This window comes from Myotis daubentonii, chromosome 3 (assembly GCF_963259705.1).
Source record: "Myotis daubentonii chromosome 3, mMyoDau2.1, whole genome shotgun sequence".
Classification (NCBI taxonomy): Eukaryota; Metazoa; Chordata; class Mammalia; order Chiroptera; family Vespertilionidae; genus Myotis; species Myotis daubentonii.
In genome coordinates this window covers 207111230-207137982 of record NC_081842.1, presented here as the reverse complement: position 1 = coordinate 207137982, position 26753 = coordinate 207111230, and the positions used below count along the sequence as shown (strand labels likewise).

At 57.6% G+C, this 26753-nt stretch overlaps 1 protein-coding gene across 1 annotated transcript in view; it reads right to left on the bottom strand.

Moving 5' to 3' along the window:
- Positions 1–5816, bottom strand: part of RAP1GAP (RAP1 GTPase activating protein) — a 50438-nt gene extending 44622 nt beyond the window's left edge. The window contains 2 exon segments of the mRNA XM_059690902.1: positions 3710–3745; positions 5697–5816. Coding sequence (XP_059546885.1) covers positions 3710–3745; positions 5697–5740 — 80 coding nt within the window. The 5' untranslated portion in view covers positions 5741–5816.
- Positions 5817–26753: the final 20937 nt, after the last annotated feature.

Genomic DNA, 26753 nt, shown 5'->3' with positions numbered 1-26753 from the left:
CAGAGGCACACAGACCCCCAGGGCCTCTGGCTCAGTCATTACAGGGAGAAGCCACCTGAGGACAGGAGCTGCCCACCCAAGCCCTGCACTCATCACAGGCGGCGTCCAGGAGAGCAAGGGTTAAAGGTATGGCCTCGGGCTGACCACCCTGCCTCTCATAGGCTGTGCATCTCTGCACCAGCCAGGTCCCTTCTCTGAGCCTCAGTTTCCTCATCTATAAAATGGGGAAGAAGCTGTTTAAAGATGGAATAAAATAATTCAGATGAAGTGCTCAGCCCAGAGCCTGGGACCCAGGAAATGCTTCATATATGGGAGCAAGTGGTACCATCACTGTCAAGGGGGAATCTCAATGACCAGATGGGCCCTCCCCATGGGGCACCTGGGGCTGGGCAGTGACTACTGTTCTGGAGGTACTGCGGGCCATCTCCCTCTCCTCACCCCTGAACCAGGAATTCCCTCATGTCTGTGGCTTCCTCATCTCTGGCTAGGTCCCTTCCTTGGCAAGAGAAAAATCTGGATTCACATCCAGCCCTCACCAGCTCTGTGACTTTGGGCCAGAGCCTTCGCCATCCTCAGTTTTGGTTTTTGGCCTCTAAAATGGGACACGAAGCCAACTTGCAGGACTGTCGTCACGACTTAATGAGACGACCGACCGTAGTAACATGCCCGGCACGCTGTTGGCACTTAATCCTTGCTGGGCCCCGCCTCCTCCGAGGCTCCCAGCTTTATGGTCAAAGTTGACTCTTCTCTTCCCAGGGTATTTCCAGAACCCCCTTCCCTGAACGACCACACCCAGCCATTCCCCCACCCTAGGATCACTCCTTCCTCTCCCCACCATTCGAATCTACCTTCCATGTCCAGCCCCCTCATTACTCAATGTCACCACAATAAATTCAATAAAAAAGAAAAAACATGTCCAGCCCCCATTACGGCTGCACAACCAGAGTCACCCACTGTCCCACTGGCTCCTAATCCTCACACTGGGCCTCATGCCTCATCCCTCTGACATCTGCACGCTTGTTCTAAGCTCCTCCACTGCAAATTACCTGCTGCTGAGGTGCAGGGGGTGGGGGAATCCAGTCAGATCACATCTGGCCTCTACCAGCCCCCACTGCTCCCCTGATGCAAGCCCCAATCTCTTAATCCCCTTTTTAAAGGAGCTGGGAAAACTACACCTCCTCCAGGAAGCCCTTCCAGCTTACTTGACAAAGTTTTACCTGTTCCACCCTCTGGATACATTCAATTCCACAAACATTCATTAAGCATTTACTGGGTTTGGATAGCTGTGTAAGACCGTGTGGAGGATAGAAAGATCAGAAGAGTACAGCCCAACTTTTATGGAAGTAGAGCTGGAAAGAGGGCCTAAGTCAAAAGTAACTTCTGCTGCCCTGGCCGGTTACGCTCAGTGGATAGAGCGTCGGCCTGTGGACTGAAGGGTCCCAGGTTCCATTCCGCACATGCCTGGGTTGCGGGCTCGATCCCCAGTAGGGGACAGCCAATCAATGATTCTCTATCATCATTGATATTTCTATCTCTCTCTCCCTCTCGCTTCCTCTCTGAAATGAATAAAAATATATATTTTTTTAAAAAGTAACTTCTGCTTCCAAGGACCTTAGAGCCTGCCCCGCACTGAAGTGTAATAGAGACACATTCAACTCAGCTGAGGTCAGCCCCCTGACAGACCCAATTCAACAAATACGTACTGAGCATCCCGGGGCCCAGAGAGCGGGACGAACTGCCCAAGATCACATCACCAGTATGTGGCAGAGGCAGCTTCAAATCTACGTCTGTCAGACTCTGAAAGCCACGCTTTCCCACCACCCCGGCAAAGAGCCTACTGTGCGCTCTACAGGCATGATAAGCAGGCGGGGAGGTGTTCTAAGGAGAGAAAGATGGGGTGCAGGGATCAGGAAAGAAAACACTCAACAAACCGTGACAACGGTGGGTGGAGGCGTGGCGAAGGCTTGTGACAATGGAAAGGGAGGGCATAGCAAGGGGAGGGGAGAATGTGCTCGTAGGGGCCATATTCCCCTGGATCAGAAATGCAGGGAAGGGAGAAGTGAGTCCCAGGCTGGAAAAGGAGGTGGGGACAGGCCTTGAACGCCAGGAATCACAATTAATAGTCAAGATGACCCCCGTTTTACACTAATTATATGCCAGGCACAGGGTGGGGGCTAAGTAATTCGCTTCCAGAAGTGGGGGTGGGACGGGGGAAGAGGGGGGGAATCCAGGTGTTAGCACCTTGGACAGCAACTCCAGCAAGGAGGCTGTGGTCAAGGTGTTGTGGGCCACGGGCAAATCCTGGTAATCTCAGAATCTTACGTTATAAGTGTCAACTGAGGCCCAGAGAGGAAAAGGGACTTGCCCAACTTCATAGTTACTATCAGTTCTGGGCCCTTATCTCTGACTCTTCATTCAGGGCTCCCTGGAGTGGACTTTCTGGGTCACCCTCCATCTCCAAGTCTTCCCCAAGTGCGTCCTTCACTCAGACCCGCCCTGTGGCCTGGAGGCCCTGGGACAGAGCGGGTGAGACCCTGGGCTCTGCCGAGTCTAGAAGATCGAGATTTAAACCCCAGCTCTGCCACTGACTAGCTGTGTGAACTTGGGGAAGTCAATTCCCCCCTCTGTGCCGCACGGTTTTCATCTGTAATTAGAGATAGTAGCCCCCAGCTCAGGGAGGTGGGAAAGATTCTAATGAGGTGAGGTAGTTCACGCACCTGTTAGTACCCCGTCACAGCAGTTGCCTGACAAATGGCCGCTGTGGAGATACTGTTACTGAGCTCCTTGAAGGAAAAGACGGCATCTTCCTCACCTCCACCCTACCTCTGCTCTGGGCTTAGCACAGTCTTGCACAGAGTAGAAGCTCAAAGTGACGGGCGCAGCAGCAGGATCTGAGCCCAGAGAGGGAGAGTAACTGGCCCCAGGTTACACAGAGCGCATCAAAGGAAAATAAAAGGGCAGGCCCTGGAGCTCAGCCTGGGTACCCCATGTGCCTCCCACCCCAGAGAGGGCTTCCTGGGGGCACTAGTGCCAGATAGGAGTCGCCCAGCAGCTGGGGGCACTGCAGGGCCTGGGGGCCCTGGGAAGCCCTCAGCGGGGGCAGGAAGCAGGAGCCAGAGCCCTTGGGGGCTCTCCTGCTGGAGCTGAGGTGGCAGCAGGCGCAGCCAGCTGGGCCCATGTGGTGCTGGTGCCAGGGAAGCCGGGCAGCGCCGGGGGTGCTGTGAACCCCGAGGTGAGGCTGCACCTCCACCCACCGCTCTCCATGTTGGGGAAGCTGCAGGCACAACCGCCTCCGCCCTCCTCCCCCACAGAGAGGGCAGCTCACGCTTAGGACACGGGCTGGAGGAGAGGGTTCTGAAGGCTGTGCATGAAGTGGAACTAGAGGGCTTGGGGGTCAGCAGAGGCTAGGGGCACCCCCAGCTGGGGGCCGCCACGAGGTGGGAAGGAATGGAGAAGAGAAAGCAAGGACACCCTTTCAGCGAGGGCCTACAGTATGCCGGGCCGTTTGGTTTGGTTTTTACAACTTCCACTGTTACACAGGCATTTCTATCTCCGCTGCACAGATGAGAGCTCTGAGCTGCAGAGAGGTTAGCGGAATGCTGAGCATGCAGAGAGCGCCCAGAGGTTGTGGGGTCTGGTCTGGCATTAGAGGGGGCCGTAATGAATGGTTCCAGACTGCCCAGCCCAGCAGGCCCACCCCGGTACTTACCACACACTCCGGCAAGGGGCGAAGGACTTGTCCACCCTGAAACACAGCGAGAGGGGCAGCGGGTGAGGGGACAGCCCCTTCTACCCAGACGTGCCCAGCATGTCAGGCCAACCCCACTCACCCCCCACCCAGAGGAGGCCGGAGGAGGTGCTCGATGCAATGTCACTGTCCCCCACAGGCTACAGGAGCCCCAGTGTCAGATGAGGGCCATGGGGCGGTGTGGGGTAAAGGAGTAAGGAAAGAGGCAGGATTGGGGACACGGGGGTAGGGAGCAGGGGCCCGGGACCAGGCTATGGGGTGGCAGGGGGTGGGGTCAGCATGGGAGGTCCTGGAGCAGGTGAAGTGGGACAGTGACCACAGCATTTGGGGTCAGAGCAAGGATGTGGGGTGTGGCTGAGGCCAGCTTACAGTGCTTCCAGACGGGACTAAACATGTGGGGGCTTAGGAAAAACCCTCCACACACACTTCCCCCTGCCTGCCCCGATCTTGGAGCTGGAGCCCACTCACAGCCACCAGGGGACAAGAGCCGGGGAATGTGGGAGCAGGCGGTCCACAGGAGCTTCCTCTCCAACCCCCCCCCCCCCCGCAACATACACACACCCTGCCCCCAAAGCTGTAGGTATAGTGGGGTGGGCGGGGGCAGGAAGTCCTCCAGCTCCCAGAGTTCAGCCGTGCCCCCAGGCTTTATCTCCCCAACCCCTCAGGTCCCCCTGCAGAGAGAGTGGGTAGATTCTCCCCCGACCCACCTCTGAGGGCACCTTGGGGTTGTGAGGGCTGGAGAGGGCTCCACCCTCCTGCCCAGCTGGGGACCTAGGGGCTCAGTAGCTGTTGGGACAACAAACAACTCTTGCCTCCTGCCCAGAACCCAGAGGAGAATGGCAAAGGGGCACCAAGCCAGACTCCGCCAGCGAGGGGGCACCATCTGGGGGGACAGGACCAGGGTCTCCCAGGGGTCAGCTAAGGTGGCCTCTGCAGACGGGGAAGGTGAGGTCAGAGAAGCCAGGACTTGCCCAAGGTCACACAACAGAGCCCAGCCCCGCTCCCTGCTCTGCCTCTCTGAGTCCGCTGACCAGAAACTCAGCGCTCAACCCAGGTTCCTCTCTTCACCTGATGGCTCACCAGGCCCCGCACAGAGAAGGCAGCCCACCCAGCCTCGGAGGCTGGGTGTCCAGAGAGGGCAGGCAGGTCGGACACACTCCCCACAGCGCAAAGAGCACCTACCCTGCACCAGCAGCGTGACATGCGTGAGCCCCAACTGCTCCCCACCCCAAAGGTGTGTGTCCCTCCAACTGCAGGGAGGCTGGGCCTGGTGAAGGTTATGCAACTACTTGACCAGCCAGGGAAGGGGCTCTGGCCCCAGTCTGTCTACCCATCTCCCTTCCCTTTTACCAGCGTGAGGCTAGGACACCACCCCCCATGCTGCTACACCCCTGTGAGGTGGGCACTTGAGGTCAAGAAGGACGGTGACCCCAAGATGCACAGCCACCACTCTGACTACCTCCACCCAGGTCTCCAGGCCCTGACAGCCAATAGCCCTGGGAGGAGGGGGTCCCTGAGAGACCCGGGCATGACATAGGGGCAGCCCAAGGGCCTGCTAATGGCTTCTAGGTTCCTTTCTTTCAAAGCCTCAGTGCAGGGGCCCAGCTGACTCAGGTGACCGGCCCCCCGCCCACCCCACTCTACCTACAGCCAGGAGTGCACACACACAGGCCCGCTTCCTGTCCACACACGGTCTCATGCCGAAGAGCCGTCGCGAACTTGGGACACAAACACAGAAAGTTCCGACCCCACACGTGCCCATGGACACCCACCCGCAACACGCGGGAGCGCACACACGGAGACTGCTCAGCGCGGCCCGCCACGCACTGACATCACGCGCCCCCCGCTCCCGGAGCGCACACACACTCACACCCGGGCCCCGGCCGGACCGGAGCCCGCGCGCACGTGCCCACGCGCGCACGCGGGCGCCCCCGCCCGACGCACCTACCCTCCGTAGGCCCCGAAGGTGAAGCTGCGCTTCCGGCCGCTCATGGTGCCCCCGCAGCCGCCCGCCCATCTGGCCGGAGCCGAGCGGAGCCGACTTCCCCGCGCCCGCCCGCCCGGGTCACCTTGGCAACCGGCCGCCCCGCCCCCGGCCACAAGCCCCGGGATTGTCCGCGCCCCCGCGGGCTGCGGTCCAGCTGCCGCGGGCAGCGGCGCAGAAAGGGCCGCTTGTTCACGCCGCCCTCCGGCCGGGGGCGGGGGCTTCGCTGGACTTTCCCAGCTGGGACCTGGGAGGGGGGGGGGTAGGGGAGCGTGGAAGGAGGAGGAAGGGGGTTAGACGAGACCCACCCTTCACCCCAGACCGGGGCGCACCGGGCTGCAGACCCTCCTTCGGGGGCGGCACCTTCTTCCACCCGCCGCCAGAGCTGTGGGTGGATCTGCCCCCGTCATCACGGCAGCTGGTCGGGTCAAGAACTTGGAATCCAGGGTCAATGGTCGCAATGTGGGCAGGTCTCTGCCCTCCGCGTAGGTTCCGCAAATTTCTCGTCTGTAAAATGGGACTAATCTCCACCCCCCCCCCACCTTGCGGTAATGGAATGAGTTAATGCAGTAATGCTTAATAAATAGCAGCTGCAAGAGTCCCACACTAGGATAGAAGCTCTGCTCAGGCAAACGAGAGAGTGAAAGAAGGAACGGACCAGTGTTAGCCCAATAAAGAGGAAAAAATAAAATATAAAGTGTTAAAAAAGGAATGAATATGTAAAACTTGGGGGGGGAACCCACAAGAAGAAACAGAGCCTCCAATAGCCCTTCTTTGCTCACTCTCATCCCCCTCTCCCTGGTGAGGAGGAGGCCAAAGGGGCAGGAATGGAGATGCCCTGCCCTCCTCTTGAAAAGTCATCCAGCCTGGGTTCCTGCGGGGCCGGGTCCTACAGCTGGTCACGTATTCACTCAACAAACACTCTGAGCCCCTCTTCTGCCCCCAACTCACCCAGCGCTCACAGTTCAGGCCACCCAACAGGAAGCTGCCTCTCCTGCCCCAGGTGACAGGCGGCACCTGCCCTGCGCCCCAGGGCTCACCTTCCAGAATGCCCACTCTGCGCCACAAAGGAGGAGGGATTATTCCCCACCTTCTGCACCCAGGGAAGCCACCAGAGCTTTCAGGTTTTCTATGGGGTTTTCTGGTTAAAAGGACTACAGGGAGCAGATGCAGTGAGGGACATGGAAGGAAGGACGACCAGGGGCATGATGACAGGGTGAGAGGGATTCTTAAAAGCCTTTCAGGAACTGTTCGGCCTGCGCCCTGGGCCAGGGCTCATTTAGCACCATCTTCCCTGGTCTGGGTACAGGGCTCCACCGTTTGCCTCATGCGGCAGGCGGAGGTGGTGCAGCAGCCTTCCCATTTCGGATGAAGACCCCAGATCACAGCAATCACTGCTCTCTTGCGGGGGGGTGGGGGGGGGTCCACCCCCAGCCTCTCCTCTGCCCCCACCCTGGGTCCATCTCCTCCTCTCTACCCACGCTGGTGGGCAGAGGAGCCCTCAAGAGCCCCTTGCAGAGTTCAGACTCCCAGCAGGGCAGGCGCGATTTCCTTGCCCTTAGAACTACCCGCTGGGTTTGGTTCTCAGAGGAGGGTCTGGATCCCTCTTGGCAGGGGAGATTCCTGGGTGGAGGGACCAGCCCAGGGCAGTGAGGTGTGCCCACTCCTCGACAGGGCAGTCCACTATGGCTCCGAGGGGCACTGAGGTTGGCCTGAGAAGGGAGGAAGTCTCTCCTACCTGAGTGGTGGCAGTGGGGAAGGGGAGCAGAGAGCTGGAGGGAGGGGAGGACCAGAAGCTAGGTAGGCCTGGGCTATGGGGGTGTGCTCAGTGCCAGGGCGGGGACCCAGGACTCCAGCCACACCCAGGCTGCTGCACCCCCGAGGACATGGCCCTCTGTCTTGAGTCTGTCTTTTCAGTAGGAATGATTCATAAGTGGGCTCTGCATGTCCACTTGGCAGGCTGGCCAAGGGGCCTCCAATGTGCCAAGTTTCCCAGCCGGGCCCGGCCCCTGGGAGGTCCTGCTGGTGTTGGGACAGTGGGCCCTTGAGAAGGGCCGTGGGGGCCACAAGGTTCCCACCGAAGACAAAGAGCCCAGTGTGGGCTCCCGCCTCTTGGGTTCTGACCAGCTGCAGCTGCCTCACTGGCAAGAGTGGGGGGTGGGGCGGGGTAGAGGTCACGTTCCTTTAGCCAGGAAAGCACCCCATGCTCCCTGGCCAGCTCCTGGTCCCTCAGGCAACAGCATAATTGAAAAGCACCTTCTTAACCTGCAAGGTCACTTCCAAGAATTTAGCCTCTACTTCAGGGCATGTGGGCCTGAAGATAAATGGCCAAGGACAAGGGACAGAGAAGCACAAGTTTATGTCCTCATGCTTGTGAAATTTACTCCTCGCCCTGTTCAAATCCCAGCTCTCCCACTTGTCAGCTGTGTGACTTTGGGTAAATCACTTAAATCTTTCTGTGCCTCAGTTTCTTCATCTGCAAAATGGGGTTGATGATGACAATAACAGTACTTACTTCAAAGGGTTTTGCCAAGGACTGACTTTAAATGAATACTTTTAAAGCACTGGGAATAGTATTTGAATAGCGTGTGCTTATTAAAGAAAGCACTTGCTGTAGCATCCTTTGTATTGGGCGAACCCATATGAAATCACGATTTTTGTAGTTAGCAGAGATTTATAGTAAGAATTCCAAAACAAACTAATGGCCATGCAGAGGGAGCCAGACAAATAAATTAAGATCCATTTATACCATGCAATACCATCCAGGAATGCAATACCATTCCTTCCCCGTTGGAAGGAATGGGGCAGATCTAGGTGTGGACATATGGAACAACCTACAAGACAGACAGACAGACAGACACACACACACACACATACACACACACACACACAGGCAATGGACAAGGCTCTGACACTTCCTAGCTCTGTGATCTCAAACGCATTATTTAATAGCCCCCTGAAAGCTGACCTCCAACTGTGACCAACAGTCAGCACAGAGCCGTGCTTCCCCACTGGCCCCAGGAGGTCATTGCCACCTTTGGGATGGGATAGAGCTCCGTCTTCCTTTCCCTCCAGCCTCTCACCTAGAAACCAGAGGCAGGCTGCCCTCCAGGGGCCAGGCCCTCCTTCCAGAAGGCCGCCTCCTCTTCTGGACATCTTAGGCTTGCACTTGAGTCTAACAGGTGCCAGACTCGGTGCAGAAGGAGGGAGGGTACAGGATGGAGTGTTGCAGAGCTCTCTTTCCAAGTTCACCCTGGGTTCAGCTCTGGGAGTCCCACTCCACTTCCCAACCCATAGCAGGGAAATGTGAGGCACAGATTCCTGGGAAGATCTCAGGCCTGGGCTCCAGGTGGGACTGTTGGGGTCAAATCTTGCCCAGGTCCCCAGCACCTCCCCTGCCCCAGTCATTCCCATTCCCATTCAGGATATCTGTCTGGGCTGCCTGGCCAGCCGCCTCCTGTGTGGCTCCACAATAATCAGCTTTCCTCCCCAGACCTCAGTTTGTTCATCTGATAAACGCCCACTCTCACCTGGCTGGGTTAGAGACAAAATAATGGAAACATGCATTTGCCTTTGGGGGATTCCATTGTCCACGATCCATTATCGAAGTATCATTACCCTTAGCCATGGTCTTTGTAGCCAAGCCACACCCACCCAATCACATGCTGTAAACCCTGAGCTCCTGGAGAAAGAGTCTGGATGGGGGGACCCCAGGCCCTGGGGAGGGAGGAGAAGTGGGTATAGCTTGGCTCACACCATTTCCCCAGCAACTGTCCGGTGAGGTTAACAACCCAGCCATCCCCTGTCCTGGCTCTAAGACTCCTACTTTATTCAATGGGCTCCTGAGACACCTGCCTACTCAGTGTCCCCATTCAGAGACCAGGACAATCTGGCCTGGACAAAATGGTCTGTATAAATGCCTCCACTCAGGCTAACACCCCTAAGGATGTGACTCTGGTCACCAAAGGGACCATGTGCCTGCAAGGTCCCTGAGAGCAATGAGCTTTTGGAAACACAGACACACAAAAGGGCATGTCTTTCTTCCTGCCTTCAATCATTCAACAAATAATAGATGCACAGTGAGCATCTATTGTGCACCTGATACTGTTCAGGCACTGGTGATAGAGGATAAACAAGGCGTCGAGTCTGGGAGGATCTGTGTGCACACCTGCACAGGAACTTCACCGACATACATGCACCTGCCCTTGTACTGTGCACAGAGACATCTAACTCATGCCTATAGAGGTCATAGCAGATCAAATTCATGCAGATATGCCCACATGAACATCAGTCCCAACACTGCAAGCCCACATGCACATACACATGCAAAAGTCAAATGAAGCTCACACCCATATGTGCCAAAACCAGTGTGTGCTCACCTCCTGACTGTGGCTGGGTTTGTACACACATGTGAACACACACCAATGACAACAGATTCATGCACAGAAGTCACCGGCCTACACGCCCTTAGATCACATTAGGCTCACACGCAATATACAGACACACTGTGCACACACATACACATATACACACACACAGTGCCCAGATAACTACTGGGAAGAAATAAAGGTAGGAGAGAGGCTCTTTGGGGGTTGAGGGTTATGCACCCCAATGAGAGGGGAATTCAAGGCCCTTCTCATACATTGTAGCTGGAGTCCAGCCACCTTCTTCTCCTACCCCTGCTAAGAGCATCGCCCTCCCCACCCATTTTCAGGAGCAGGTAGGCTGAGCTGGAAGGGAGGTTGCTTAATGCCCAAAGCTCTACCCAGTGCAACTAGGCCTACTGAGCCTTGTACCAGGGGGCAGGAGACCTGGGTTGTGGCTCCTGCTCTGCTCATCACTCATTGTGTTTTCTAGCACAATCTCTTCCCACTTTGGGCCTCTGTTGGTCCATCTGTAAGATGGGGGATGGGATGCCCTGACAATTCCTTAAGGTGCCACCCTCCCATTGAGCCAGTCCAAGATTCTGTGAGCCCCTTTTCACCCAGCCAAGGTCCCCCACCTTGACAGTTATTCTCAATGGGGGTGTCACTGCTCCCTAGAGGGCATTAAGAAAATACATGAGGATGGTTTTTGTCCTTGGCAATTACTGGGGATCCCCACTATCATTCAGTGGGTGGAGAGTAGGAAAGCTAAGCTGGGAAGGGTTCTACCCAAGGAAGACTTGCCATGCATCAAATATCCCCCCAGGTATTCAGGCGGGCGAAAAGCCCATTGATCCCATTCTAGAACCTCATTGGTTTATATGTGCACTAGTGGCCTGGTGCATAAATTTGTGCACAATGAAAGGAAATTAATTAGAAGAAATATTTTAATATTGCCCTTTCTCTATAATCGACAATGACAGATGGAAACAGACACATGCGATTGGAGAACAAAGGGTAAAATGTTTAACTGCAGCAGTGTTTGACTATATTCTGCTCAGTGAGAAAACCTGAAGTCATTTTCAAAGTCCACCATTTCTTACTTCTTTTCAGTAGGGTCAAGTTTCCAAGCGTTCTAAATCTCCAGAAAAAGAAAAGAAAATAGGATTCCGCCGACTCTCTTATCTGCCTACTCCAAGACTTCTGTGAGGATCAAATGAGATGAGGCACCGGAAAATGCTCCAGACATTTGGTTAAAGTGTAAAATGTTTCCACCTGTGTTCCTGGGCTGATAAAACTCCAAGGAGGTTAGTCGCTAGGGAGAGGAAGCCTGGAGTTGCTACGTGACGTCATTACCCAGCACCCACAGCGACCGTTTCAGGGCTGGGCTGGGCTGTGGCGATTTGGTGGGGTGTCGCTCCAGGGTGATGGCAGGGCCTGTGTCCCACTTAGGGGAAGCCGAGTGTTGCTTTCTGGGCGCCAGGTCTGCAGTGCCGTTTCTCTGTGCCTGTAACAGCAGCTCCTGCATTGAGCATCTGCCCCCTGGTGGTCAGTGCGCATCATAGCGACCAGTTGGAAGGTGGGAAGGATTTAGCATATTAGCCTTATGTGAAATGCTTGGTTACTTTATTAGGTCCTGGGGTGTGATCGTGCTAGAGTATCTATGGAAATAGAGGGCTTTTACTTTCTGTTGTTGTTAATCCTTACCAGAGGATATTTTTTCCCATTGATTTTTAGAGAGAGTGGAAGGGAGGGCAAGAGAGAGAAAGAGAGAGAAACATCGATGTGAGAGAGACACATCAATTGGTTGTCTTCTCCATGCACCCCAACTAGGGCAGGGATCGAACCTGCAACCACGGTATACATGCCCTTGACCGGGAATCAACCCCGCAACCCTTTGGTCCGCGAGGCAACGCTCTAATCACTGAGCCACACCAGCCAGGGCGAGGGATTTTACTCTCTTAGGGCAGGATATCTTTTACGTTTTGAAATTAGGTGTGTAGGTAGGTCATTACAGGAAAATGAATGCTCTTTAAAAAACGTGTTCTAAACGGGCCTGGGAGTCCGCCGCGGTCCCGGGCGACCTCCAATGGCCATCACAGGAACTGCAGGGCAAGGGGCGGGCGGGCTCCAGGACCAGGGACAGCGCCCCAGGCGTCTCCCCCCGAGGAAGGCGGGGGCCCGGGGAGCGCCAGGAGGCTGTGCCCTGTTTTCCCGGTCTTGCGCTCGACACCCGCGCCCCCCATGCTTCTCACTCCTCCCCTTGTGCGGAGGCGGCCCCCAAAGCCTGCCCTCTCTCTCCCTTCTCCCCGCTGCGAACTGCCGCGCCTCTCCGGGGACACAGTGCCACACCTGAGTGCCACAATGCGCCGCCGCCCACCACGTTCGGCCGCCCCCTCGCCCGGGATCCGTTCGCTCCGTGTGCAGATCACGAACCGCACCTACGCGCCCTGGGACCTCTGTGATGCCAACGACAGGCCCGTGAGGCACATCCTGCAACCGTGATGTGACAACCATGACGGATGGGGAAACAGGCCTGCGAACAAGCAGACCCAGCTGTGCTGATGCCTCCTCCAGACCTCAGGCCCTCTCCCCCCACCCCCGCACCCCCGCCAGACAGGCACCCGGCTCAGTAAGAGAAGCCCCTAGATCCTCAGGCCCTGTGCCCAGCCCACCTGTTGGTTCCAGCCTCATGACTACCGGTAAGTTAGGTGCTGTGACCATCCCCAGCTGAGACCAGGAAACGGCCTGCTGGGCGAGTGGCTGCTCAAGGGTGGGTGAGAGTAGAAGTGGCTGTGAAGACCTCTGAGGTCTTAACTCCGCTCTGAGTCCCTCTCGGGGACACGCCTGCCAAGAAGAAAGCCCTTCAACCAGCTCCCACTGCCTGCCCTGACACCACTGGAGGCCTGGCAGCCTCCCCTACCTCACGGCTTGGGTGGGGTGGTTGCACGGGGCCCCGCATGCCTCCCAGAGGAGCCCCTATCTCATCTTCACACGCTTTAGCTCCACGACGCACGTCCCCAGGCACAGGGTAGGTGCTCACGGAATACTTGCTGCCTGGCTGAAGCCCTGCCCACCAGGAACCAGGACTCTAAACGCATCACCACAGAGCCCGGGCACAGAGCATGGCCGAGTGAGCCACCCCGTAAGGAAGCGGCAAACGGACATGAGGCCAGACAGAGCAGGGTTTGGCTCGGTCTTGAGCTGTGTGACTCTAAGCCTCAGTTCTCACATCTGGAAAATGGAGATATACTAGCTCTTAGCCTCTGACCCCAGATCCGCTCCCTGCTCTCCTCAGCATAGTTGGCACTCCATAGTCAATGAATGAATGATGTCCTAGGTTGGCCATGAACAAAAAGAAAGATAAAATCAATTCTATTCCTGTCATACTACATATGCATGGGTTTGCATGGGCTGACATCAGCATGGGGTTAGAGTCAGATGGACATGTGTTTGAATCTTTGCCTCTGTCACTTCCTGGTTTGTGACTTTGGGCCACGTTCATAACCTCTCAACGCCTCAGTTTCTTCATCTGTAAAAGGGGTGGTAATGGTAAGAATAGTACTTGTGTCATAGGGTTGTTCTTAGGACTCAGGGTAATGTGCTCAGCCCTGGCAACTATAAACAGGGACTGTCTTTACTCCTGCTCCTGGGCACATGCTGGCACAGCCATGCGCTGAGTCAGGAGACCCGGGTCCTAAGCCCAGCTCTGCCACTGGCTCATCGTGGGCAGGTCCCTACCCCGCTGGCCCCGGTTCCCTTCTCTGTATAATGAGGGCCCTCCAAGGTGCCTTCTAGGTCTGATTTTCTGGGGCAGCCTGCTCCCCATGGGCTTGGTGGGTGGGGAGGCCTGGTCCCCGTGGGCACAGTGGGTGGGGAGGCCTCTAGAGAACAGCTCTGCCCCTCAGTCTATCACTCTTGTCATGGAGAAGGGGACTGTGTTCTCACAATAGGAGAAAGGTGGACAGCACTGGGAATCCCAGAGCGTCACCTGCTACCTGCCCTGTGCCCATGCTGACCTCTCAGGACCAGCCCCCTGCCCCGCCCCTAATGTGGGATGTAGTCCTGAGCCACACCTGGTGGGCTCTGGGCCTCAGGGGCCCAAGATGGTGGGATGAGCTCAGGGGGAAGAGAGACCTGGGTTTGGAACTCAATACCAAAACCAGATGTGTGCCCGAGACCCAGCTCCTGCCCGCTAAGCCTTGGTTTCCTCGGTCACAAAGTGGGAGGGGCATAAAAACTACCAGATGAGCTCTGCCAGCCCCAAGGGCTCTGGCGCGCAGAGGCAACCCAGATGTGAAAGCCCTTTGTGAATTGCCACCATCGAGCATAATCATGATAATTATTATCTGTAAAACGAGGGGGTTGGACCAGCTGATCTCCACGGGCTCCTCTCCAGCTCTGATGCTGGGGATTTCTCGGGTTCCCAGCTAGGAGTTCGTGCAGACAGGGGGGCGGGAGAAGCCCGGGTCTGTGGGATTGTTCGTCCCTGGGAACGTCTGCCAACAAATCTCCCCATTCATCCTCTTTCCCCCACTCAGTCCTGGCCTCTGAGCCCCAGGGACAGGCCATAGGGAGGGGAAAGGGAGGGAGGAGAGTCTGGAGGTTTAGGGCCAGGTCCTGAAAGTGTGGGGACAGCCCCAGAGTTGGAGCTGCACCCGCCCCTGCCCGCAACGGCCCGATTCCCTAGGGCACAGCCCATTCTTCTCTATCGCGCACTCCCCTCCCCACCTAATTCTGTATGCAGTACACGAAGTGATTGACAGTGGAGTCAGACAGGCCTTAATTCAATCTCAGCCCCAGCCACATTCCAGCTGGGTGACCTTGGGCAGCTAATAAAGATTGCTCTGAGAATTAAATGAGATAGATCCGTGAAAAGTGCTTAGCATAGGGCCCAGCATACTGTAAGCACTCAATTCATGCCCCCACCTGCGTTCCATCACCAGCCCTCCTTCTGTTTCTCCCCTGCCAGAAGCCTCCTGGGAACCCGCAGGCAGCCAGTTCTACCTGGCAGACACCAACAGTGCCGTGTGGGAGCAAGGGCGGGGTTGGGGAGCAGGCCCCAGCTTTCTTTGACCCTCTGAGGACCACTGAGGGCCACCCTCTCTAGCCAGCCAGGAGGTCTGGGGGTCTGCCTGGTGACTGGGACAGGTGAGGGCTCTTTCCAGTCCTGCCCCTGGGGACTGGAAGCCTTGGGGAAGGGACTGTAAGGGACCCCTTTGCACCTGGCAGAGCTCCCATGTCTCAGGTGAGGTGGAGGCAGGTGATGAATGGGGCAAGGCTGGAGCCACCTCCTCAGAGCCTTCAATCCAGTGGCATCCACAGCCTGCTGCCCGGGCTGGCCCGAGGGCCTGCAGCAGTCTGCCAGCGTGGATGGCCTCTCGGGGGACCTCTGAGGTTAGGAAAAGCCGTTCCCATCATCAGCCTGGGCCTTGTCCTGGCAGCCCCTCAAAGGTCAATGACGCGCCCTACTCATGAGAATGGAAGAACCAGGGCTGCCCCCGCGGTTCTGACAGAGCTTGCAAGCAGAGAGGGGTTCCCAAGGTCACCCTCGGCCGGCCACCTCCATCCCACCTCGAAGACCCCAACTCAGAGGTTGGGGCCTTGGAGGGGGCTGTCCTCTGAGCTGGGGTGGGATGACTTTCTCGAATAGGCTCAGGGCCAAGAACTCAGGAGCAGAGCAGAAGGCTGGGCCCCTCCAAGAGCCTGGCTGTGGCAGGCAGGTGGCTCCTGTGGCCTTGAGAAGGTCACGGCCGCTCTGGTGTCTAAGGAGTCTGTCCTCACCTGCTGTCCCCCCACATCCCAGCAGCGCCACTTCCTCAGAGGAGCCTGGGGAATGCGTAATTATAAGAAACAGCAGTAGCTCCCCAGAGACATGACACACCTGAGCTCCTCTGACACGGTCACCAGCTCGGTCTCATTAGTGTCACACGGCAACGGCAGAAAACTGTAAACACCCATTGCACAGATGGAAGGGAGGCTCCAAGAGGCGGGTGACAGCCAAGATCACCCAGCGAGGGGTGGGGTCAGCGGAGGAACACGCGTCTCCTGATTTCCAGCACAGACGACAGCCCCCTCCTGCCCTGACGGCTTGGTGCCAGGTCCTCTCGCCTGCCCCTGGATGGAACATGCTGGAGGCTTTCTTGGGGAAATGAAGCCCAGGGAGACAGCCACACGGACCCAGCAGGGACAGGGCAGAGAACGGTGCTGGCTGCTTCCCCATTCCTGGCTGGTGCGCCTGGCTCAGTACCCAAGACCCGGCCACAGGAGGCTCAGCCAGTCCCTCCAATGGTTTCCCCACTGGCTTCCAGGAAAATGCAAACGCCTTAGCCTGGCATCCAAGGTCCTAAGTAAATTGTCCCAGCTCAACCCTGCACATACCTCCCACTGAAGCAAAACCAGTGTCCCGGTCGCCACGGTGCAGCAGTCACGCCCCAGAAATACCTTAGCTCCTTTCACTGCGGAACTTATCATTCCACTTGGGGCCATTGTTACCATTTACTGACCACCTACTATGTGCCAGACGCTGACTCCTCAGGGGGAACACTACCCATCACACATGATGATAGCAGGGCCAACTGCCCTGTAAATGTAAAATTATGGAAAAGCTGCCCACTGCCCCCCAAAAAATGAAGAAAAGGCTTATTTCTTTTCTTGCTATAATAAAATATTTGAAGGTGTTTTTTAAATATTTTTTCTCCACATTATCCTGGTGTTTGCTTTTCCTCTGTGCTCTCATATCTCTGGGTGCAGCTCTGTTTTTCACAGCAGCTCCCAGCCATCATGTCTGATCTGCACAAACAGCACTCCCAGGTGGACAGGGAGTATTGTCACCCCTTTCTATGGAGAAGGAAATGAGGCACAGAGAGAGCAAGTGACTTGTCCAAAGTCACACAGCAGAGACCGGACTTGGATTCCTGACAAGTCCCAGCCCATAACCTCTAAGTCCACAAGTGCCCAGGAGGAGGTGGGCATGGCCCTGGGTACCTACCTACATCAGTCTTCTTAACCCTGGAAGCAACCCCATCAGGTGCATGAAGTGGGTGACCCCCACTTTACAGATAAAGAATCAGAGGCTTGCCAAAACCGGTTTGGCTCAGTGGATAGAGCGTCGGCCTGCGGACTGAAGGGTCCCGGGTTTGATTCCGGTCAAGGGCATGTACCTGGGTTGGGGGCACATCCCCAGTAGGAGATGTGCAGGAGGCAGCTGATCGATGTTTCGCTCATCATCGATGTTTCTAACTATCTCTCTCCCTTCCTCTCTGAAAAAATCAATAAAATATATTAAAAAAAAAAAAAAAAGAATCAGAGGCTTGCCTGAGCTGGTTTGGCTGAGTGGATTAGTGGATAGAGCATCGACCTGCGAACTGAAGGGTCCCAGGTTCGATTCCAGTCAAGGGCACATGCCCAGGTTGTGGGCTCAATCCCCAGTGGGGGACGTGCAGGAGGCAGCCAATCCACCATGATTCTCTCTCATCATGGATGTCTCTCTCTCTCCCTCTTCCTTCCTTCCTCTCTGAAATCAATAAAAATATATTTTTTAAAAAGAAGCAGCAGAGGCTCAGAGAGATGTAGTAACTTGCCCCACGTTGTGCAGCTAGTCAGTGGCAACGCCTGAATTTGAACTCAGGCCTTCTTCTTCGAAAAGGAGGCCCAAGGAAAGGTGGCTCATGCTGGCAGAGGCGTTTTCTAATAGAGTGTGGGCAGGGTACTTCACCTCGTTGAGCCTTTCCTCCTCATCTGAGATGTGGCCACAGTAAAACCACCCTGGGCCATGGTGGGAACCAAAGATGCCACACCCAGCTAATCTCTGTGTCCCTGGGACACGCTACACGCTCAGTGTCGCTTAGTCAGTGTGCAAATGAGGTCCCCACCACTGTGCCCGCACACAGCATGAGCTTCAGAGGTTTGCCTCCTTCCTTCCAGGGGGGAAGGCTGGTGTCGCAGTGGGACTCCCCTGTTTGGGGATATTTCCCCACCAGCACTTTCCTGCTTCTCCCTTCGTCCTCTCTGAGTCACTGTCGGCAAGTACTAGTCTTCAGCCCTAAAAATAGAGCACATTTGGGGGCACAAAAATACCCACAGATAAACTATAGCAGCCCCCCGCTCTCGGTACCCCCTTGCTGGCCCCAGGGTGGCCACCCCATTAAATCCCAGACTGGCAACCTCTGCTTGACCTACTGCGGGCCTAGAGTTTCCAATCTGCCCACACTGCCCAACTGAGCCAAACTTCCTCTCCTCATTAGCACAGGCTGCCACCTCCCACCTCACTCTCCCTAAACAGGTGGAGCTGCCTCCCAGAGCTGGAGATGGTTGCCAGAGACGGGGGATGATTTGCACGGGCCACACAGCCAGCGAGAGGCAGGGCCAGGCCTGGACCCAGAACCAGCGCTCTGGCCAGCCTAGGGTGAGTGCCCACGTGAGAACGGCCAAGCTCAGAGCCGCCCCCCCCGCCCCCCCCCCCCCCCCCCCCCGCTCCACACCGAGCACCAGTCTGCCCTGGAGGTCATCTGAGCCCACAGAGGCACCTCTCAGCAGCTGCTCCCCAGCGGTGCCAGAGGCCCAGCCTGCAGAGGTTCTGCCAGGAGAGGAGGTAAGCAGAGGGGAGCTGGGAGGATTCCCCTCCCTTCACACCAGCTGGCCCCTAGAAAGACTTGGCAAGGCCTCCTGGCAAAAGTGGCAAAGGAAATGAAACCCAGGGCTGCTGGAGTCTGGGCTGAGAGTGTTCTGATTTGGGAGGGGCCTGTGCAGCAGCACCTCCAGGGGCAGCCAAGGGGGAGCCTGGTGGGAGAGGCTCCTCCCGCAACCTGGCAGGTGTAGGTGTATGTGTGGGAGGGGCAGGAGGGGGGAGGAGGGTCCACGAAGGGGAAAACACCAGGCAGTTTCCCAGTCTCTGAGCCAAGCTGGGTTCACACGAGGCAGAAAAGAAGGAAGGGGGTGAGCTTTGGCTGAGGGTGGCCGGAGGGGCCTGTGCCACCCTCTCCCGGGTGATAAGTTCACGTCCCACACGCAGGAAGCTGATGTCATTCACGGGTGTGTACACCCGTGGTGGCCTGGGCGTGGGTGGGTGCATGGGCGTATCGGCCATGCTCATTTCTGAGGGCCTGGGGCTTTCCTGTGCCCCTTCCCGCGTGTGTCTGCATCATGTGTGCGCCCTGGAGGAGATCATGGAAACAGACATCAGCCGGTCAAGGGCTCTGGAGGAAGCTCTTCTCGCTGACAACCACCTCCGATCTGTGTGCGCACGTCGTGTGGTGTGTTTGTGTGTTTGTAATGTGCTCAGGGTCGGAGGCGGGGGTCCTGGCCTGGGTGTGCCTCTGGGTTCCTGTGTCTGGGTCTCAGATATTTGTGAGTTGAATCCTGTTTGCGTGTGTGTCTGGCTGTGCGCGGGTCTCGGTGTCTGAGCAGCGTGTGTGGCTGCTCAGCAGCCTCTGACAGCCAGGACAAAGGCCTCTGTAGACAGACAGGTGGCGCGGGAGACAGACCTGCCCCAGGAGTCCTCAAAGGGCCTCTAGGCTCAGGAACACCACAGCCAGGCGGGGGAGGGCGGGGAGGGGGGGACAGGGCCAGGTGAGAGAGAGGGCTCAGGGCTCCCTCACCCCAGGCCTGTGCAGATCCTGCGGAGGGGCTGAGGGCCACGCAGCAGAGACCCCCCAAGCCAAAAGGAGGCCCTCTGCATCTCAAGAGGCCAAAGGAAGAATCCTCCTGTCCCCCAGGGGCAGCTGGTAGAGCCAGGAGAGAGACCTCCTGAGACCCCGCCATGGGGCAGAGAGAAGAGGAGAGGGCTTTGCCCCAGGGAGGTAGGGAGCTGGGAAGGTCCCAGGGCGGGAACACCATCCTGGCTGTGAGCGGGGTGGCAACGCGTGCATGGGGCTCCAAAGGGGGAGAAGATCTGAGTTCTGGACCCTGGAGAAGGTGGAGGGCTTCTCCTCCACCTGAGCCAGCTTCTCCGCCTCCGTCCAGACGCACCCCCCACGGCACAGGGGAGCAGGTCCACTGTGGACACTCAACCCGTCAATGACCTTTCCTGCACCCGCCGCTGCAGGATCCACCTGGATCAGGCAGAGGGCGACTCTGTGACCTTGGGCAGTGTATTTAGTCTCTCCGAGCCTCTGTTTCCTTATCTGAGCAATGGGGACGTGAGCCCCTGCCTTGGAACCTCGCTGTGGGTCAGGAAGGTGCTCCTGCCACTTGAGGATTAATCATTACTCTGGAATTCTCTCCCAGGCCCTTAAGTTGCCCCCTCCCCTTGCCAGACCCTCTAACTGCCAGGGGTCTCAGAGCAAGGCTGAGGCCCTGGACAGAGGAGAAGGGGCCAGCTGGGCATGACCACCACCTCCCCCACCCAGCTGCTGCCCTCCGCCACTGTGCCAGGCCTCGATGCCCTTCAGGGGTACCTTTGACTGAGTTCCTTCGCATTTGCTAGAAAACTCAGGGCTGTTCCCCATCCTCATCTCTTCCCTCAAACACCTGGGGAAGGAGGGACCCCAGCTCCCTTCTGGGAGGGGCAGACGCCTCCTTGCTTCATGTCCCCTCTCCTTGCTCCCGGCTGGCGCCGTCCTGACCCGGCTTCCCTCAGTGCCCTCCTGCTGGCCGCTGGCTTTGGTGAGGGAGGGGAATGGAGCCAGGAGACAGATGCCCAGGTGCCCTGTGTGAGGGTGGGTTTCACCCTAGGCCTGTGTATGACCCCCAGGAACTTGGGGGTCACGCACAGGTCAGGGTCTGAGATCCTGGAGGGAGCTAGTTGTGTGTGTGTGTGTGTGTGTGTGTGTGTGTGTGTGTGTCTTCCCCAGCCCAGGCGCCCCACCACGGGCACCAGGGCGCCTGCGGGGCGCGGGGACCGCCCTGTGGACTCCCACCGAGTCCTCAGATCCTGCGGAGCCGGCAAAGCGACCAGGGGACGCCCGACTGCGTGATGCGCGTGTCCTGCTGGGTGGCGGGTCAGGGACAGGAGGCGGGGAACGCGCTCCGTCCTGAGGACGCAAGGGCATCACCAGCCTCTGAGCTCGGGGGCGGTGGAGCTGGGGCCCCCACTTTCCTCTGGGAACCGTGCGCCTGGTCCTGGGTGATGTTAGCCCCCCGGCCCCGGGGACCCAGGGACCCAGGGACGCAGGGACCCAGGGAACGCGCCCATGTCTGCCCTCTCCTAGTCCCCTCCTCTGAACCCGCGGCGCCCCTCCTAGCGGGGAACAGGAGGTGCCCCCACCCACGCCGGCGGGTGGGACCCGAGCCCCCCAACGGCGGCCTGGCCCCACCCCGCGGGCGGGGGGCTCGCTGGCTCAGCCCAGGCCTGGCCCCTCACTCCCGCCTGCAGCCGCGCCAAGCACAGCCGGCACCCGGCCGGCCCACCCCCGGGACCGCGTCCCCGCCGGCCCCCTCGGCGCCTCCGCGCCTTCCCTGCCCTTCCCTTCCCTTCCCAGGGCGGCGCCCGGGCGGGGCGGACTCACCGCGGGCCGGGGTCCTGCGCTCGGGATGCGGCGCCCGCGGCGGCCGCTGCAGCTCTGCTGGGACGCGGCTCCGTTCGCCGCCGCCGCCGCCGCAGTTCGGGGAGGGGGGCGTCACGTGACCGCCGAGCGCGCCCTCCCCGCCGGCCCCCCCTCACTGCGGAGCCCGGCCACGCGCGGGAGCGGCCCGCGCCCCCACCCGCCGCGCGCACAACAGGTCCCTGGGCGGCGCGGGCCCCTCGCACAGGTGGGGAAACTGAGAACCGGGGAGGGCGAGGACTGGCTCCAGGGTACCCGGCTGGACTGGCCGGGCCCCGCAGCAGCCAGCGCGCCAGCCTGTGCTCGGGGCAGAGAAACATCTTCTGGGCAAGTCGGGGCGACAGGAAAGGTGGGCGAGACGCCGCAGGCCCCCTGGGCTCCGGGGAGAGGCGCGGGGCGAGCTGGGCCAGGGGGCTCGCTGACGCCCCCCAGGAGGTCAGCGGCTCTGACATCCTCCCTGGGCTGGCAGCTCGCTCCCCACTCCCCACCTAACCGGGAGGAGAAAGGTGGGGTCAGGACAAGAGTTGAAAACCCAGGCAGCAAGGGGTCCCAGGGATCACCTTAGTCCGACCTCTGGGCCCACAGAGGGGAAGAGACGTGGCCAAGGTCACGTGCAAGTGAGCAGCAGTAGCAGCCAAGCTGACACTGTGGCTCCTGGGCCCCACTCCCCACCTCTCTGTCTCCATGGGCTCCCCTCCAAGGGGCAGCCCTCGATGAATCAAGGAAACAGTCCGTGTATCTGCAAGGCCAGAGCTGTGGGGGACAGTGGGCGAGGGCATGCTTGGTGGCCCCAAGATCATGCCTGGGTCAGAACATGGTTAGAGGGGACCTTTGCGACCTCTGAATCTCGCTAGGGGAAACTGAGGTCAAAAAGGGGTAGAGACAAACCTCCGTTCCATCAACCATTTATGATTAGTAGGTCAAGCAGACAGGCCCCTCCACGGTGAGCCAGTCCACAGGCCCCCTTCACAGGTAGGGCTTAGGGAGGACTCAAGTCTTCGTTTATCTACGTGTTTACTGAGCACCTGCTGTGTACTTAACAAATGACTGTCCAGTCCACCTCCCCCTCTGTCTTCCCAGCCACAGGGACCGCATTTCATTAAGAAAAAGATCTGGGCCCTCAGCAACCCTGACATCAGCCTCTGGAGGATCTGAGACATGCAGGGTGGCGTGCTCAGTCCCACCGCAGCTGTTTCTCCCCAAGAATCTCACCCCCACCAAGAGATGAGAATTAAGAGGGAGTAACAGGACATGCCTCCTCCTCATCCCACCCTCCAGCAAATGTGAAAAGACAGAAGGGACGTGGAGCTGGCACTTACTTTCTAGTCCCTCTCTGTCGGGTTCCCCTCCACAAGCTCCCCCAAGCCATGGATGAGAAAAGGGGCCCAGCCTAGGGCCTCTCAGACTTCTAGGAGTGGCCTGATCCCAACGCAAGTCCCGATTCAGGGGGCCTGGGGCCTGAGTTCCGGCATTTCTGATAAAGCCGTGCAGTGTTGCTGGTGCTATGGGGCCACAGACACTCTGAGTCGGGCTGGTTGGAAAAAGGTGAAGTTCAGGGCAGGTGAAGTCCAAGGACTCCTGGAGCATCACCTGCAAACCACTCCCACCCCTGGAGGCCCTTTGATTTCCTGCCTGGCGTGTGCCCTGGGCCTGGCTCCCGGACCCTTCTCAGCAAGCACCATGGCTGCAGAGCTGGTTCGGAGTAGTAATAAGAGGGAAAAGAAGTTGAGCCAGCCTGGCCCAGGCACTGCTGGAGATGGTGCAGAAGGGATTTCCCGGGGCAGCCATCGCCCCAGCCAGGTATGTCCCGCAGGACACTGGCTCTGGAAGATGCTTGGTGCAAACAGAGCCTGTTGGGGAAGGGCCCGCTGAAAGCCTACAGACCTGGGGCTGGGCTCACACAGCTCAGGGAGGGCATACGAATTCCGGGGCCCTCTGAAGCATATCTCAATATCCTTTGGCTTTTTTTTTTTTTTACACGCTTGGCCAGATGGATCCTTAATTCTGGTCACAATCCCAGTGCCTCTTCCTGCTTCTCCAACAACTTCTCCAAGGAGACGCCCCCCTCCATGCTGAGACTCCCACTTCCGGCCAGGAAGGCAATGCTGAAGGTACCGTTGCAGACTGTGAGCAGAGATGGAGGTGCCCCACCTGAGCAGGAGCGAGGGGCAGACAGAGGCCGTGGGGATGTGGAAATGCACTCACTGAGGAGTTGCAGCTGTGACCTTTCATGGTTTGGACCCGGCAGACGCCAAGATTCCCCAAGGGCCTGAGGTCCTGTTGGCACCGGGGGACTAGGGACTAAACGTGTCCAACCCTGGCTGAGCAGGCCAACGAACGAAAGCTCTTCTGTGCCAGGCCTCTCTGTTTCTTCTTTATAATCAAGGAGCTTTTCAATTACAGCATTTTCCTCTTTACAGAAAACCTCAGTGCAAGAGCCTTCTAATCTCCTGCCGGTCCTGGGGTGGGGGCAGCATTCTGAGACTGCCAGGGCCCCTGGGGAGAAGGCAACATGTGCTGTGCTGTAGGGGGCTGGGCACGGAGCCTGGCACGGAGCCTGGGTATGGCAGGGAAGACTGGACAAAGGCCTCGCAGCTTTGCTTTCTCTGCCCTATTTCAATCCAAACCACTCAGGGCTGACCAGTCACGCATGGCTGCCTCCTGGCACAAGCCTTTTCTTTCTCGCTTAATACTAGTACGCTGTGACCTAGCCACTACCCCTGCTCTCCCAAGTACTCGACATGAAAGCTGGCTTCGGAATAGCTGACATCTAAGAAGACTGGAGAGTGAAAATGTGGGTGGCACAATAAACTCGGAATAATGCACGATGGAGTCCTACAGTGGGAACGAGGCCTCTTGGAAATAACTATCCCCTCGATGCCCACCCCTCCCTGGCTGGATCAAAGGGGAGAAAGGTGGGGCTAGAGCAGCGGTTCTCAACCTGTGGGTCGCGACCCCTTTGGCGGTCGAACGACCCTTTCACAGGGGTCGCCTAAGACCATCCTGCATATCAGATATGTACATGACGATTCATAACAGTAGCAACATGACAGTTATGAAGTAGCAACGAAAATAATTTTATGGTTGGGTCACAACACGAGGAACTGTATTTAAAGGGCCAGAAGGTTGAGAACCACTGGGCTAGACTAGAGACTGCCCAGCAGGAAAGGCAAGCGGAGAAAACGCAAGCGCGGTGGGTCCCCAAGGTGTGTTGTCTGTGCAGCAGTAAGATCTAGTGGGGGGCTGGTAAGGGTGTGGGGGGGTGCTGTCTGCAGGGCTGGCTGACTGGGAGAAGGCAGTGCCACTCCAGTGAGCATAAGACAGGATGAGGAGTGAGAGTTGGCACCAGGGCACATCCTTCAGGGAGGGACCCTGGGCCTTGCGTCTGGCTGCCCCGCTGATGCTGGAGACAGGACAGAGGATGCAACTCGGGGGGGGGGGGGCACTCTTGGGGAAGTCTGGATCAGGAATGTGAACACAGCTAGAGGGTGAAAGAGATAAGCCCAGAAGTGGGGCCAGCTCTGATTATACCGAAGCAATAGAAGCTCTCTCCCAGAGGCCTTGCTGCCACAGAAAGAGTGTCTAGTGGACCCTGAAGGGATCATTCATCTTCCTGGCTGAGAACATGTCATGTGGCTCACGGTGGGATGTGCTGAGGAAGACGGCTGAGCCCCTGCCCTCGGGCACAAGAACAGTCTAATAATTAGGTTGATTCATTTCTGGGATCCGAGTGGTTTTAGGGGCAGACAGAAGATCCGGGCCAGCCCTAACTCTGGCTCCCACAAAGACAAAAGAATAAACAGTTCACTCTAGTCCCAGAATTCTAAACAGTCTAGCACCGCTTGGAGCCTCTCACCCCAAGTCAGTGCCTGCTACGGCTTCAAGAAGATGCAGCGAAAAGCCCAGACATAAGCCAACACAGAAACGACTCACGGCCGATGAAGAGAAGTCCCCAGGGGCCATCCAGTTGGGAGACTTTCCAAATGCACTCCCTGGAGCTTCAAGGCAGTGGGTGGGTGTGGGAGTGGAGCTGAGGAGCTGAGGCCCCACTGTCTCCTGCCACCTAGTTCATGTTTAACTTCCACACATCCAACTTCCTTTTAGAGAACACTGCGGCCCAAAGGGAAATACACTTGTCCAGGATCTTAAAGAGCGGGTAGCCGGTTAGTGTTCCCTAGGTTACAAATACAAATACAGCAGAGAACTCGGGGGGGGGGGGGGCTGTCAGGGGAAGCTGGGGGGAAGGGAGGGGTCAGGGGAGCCAAGATACAAGTGCGCAAAGGCCAGCGTGCCGGCTGGCAACCACTCAACCCTAGACAGAAAGCCCAGGCCTTCTGTCTCCCCTGGGGCGTGTCCCCACTTCCTGTGGCCCAGGGCTGGCCTGCTGACAGCAGATCTGGGATTCCAGCTGCCATTCCAGCTGCTGTCATAAGGCTGGCTCCCTTCCTGACGGAGAGCAGTTCCACTTCAAAGGGCCTGGCCTCCGTGGTCTTAGCCAAGTCCTTGAAAGCAGGGTGCTTTTTCCTGTTTTCTTTCAGCATGTTGGGGCAAAACAGACGAGGCCCTCTATCTGAGATCGACGCGGCAGTTATGTTGGACAAGCTCCTAGGATGGACTTCACGGAGGATTCAGAGCCTCATGGATAAGAAAGTGTGAGGCTGTGTGGGGAGCCCACATGCCACCTGTGCTTGTGGGATGAGGGCCACTTGACAGCAGGACCCCCTTCCTCGGGGATCATGGTCTCGCTTCTGCTGGGGCATGACAAAAGCTCGGTCCAGTAATGAGTGTGTGCAGGTCCCAATTCAAAGAGCGGACCAAGGTCAGCCAGAAGAGATCATGCCCTCCTCGACAAGTCACAGGACAAACTCTGCAACCTCCTTCTTCCCAAAATGTGATGGGGCTCAGGAACCTCACCACATGAAGAAGTATCACCCACTTGTCCGAAACATGCATTTTAAAAAGTGATAGGCCCTGGCCGGGCGGCTCAGTTCGTTAGAGCATCATCATCCTGATATGCCAGGGTTGTGGGTTCGATCCCCAGTCAGGGCGCATACAGGAAACAACTGATGAATGTATAAAAAAGTCAGTGTTTCTCTCTCCCCCACACCCCTCTCTCTAAATTCAACTTTTTAAAAAAATTTGATATATGGTTAGCAGTATGCTGTATTAATTTG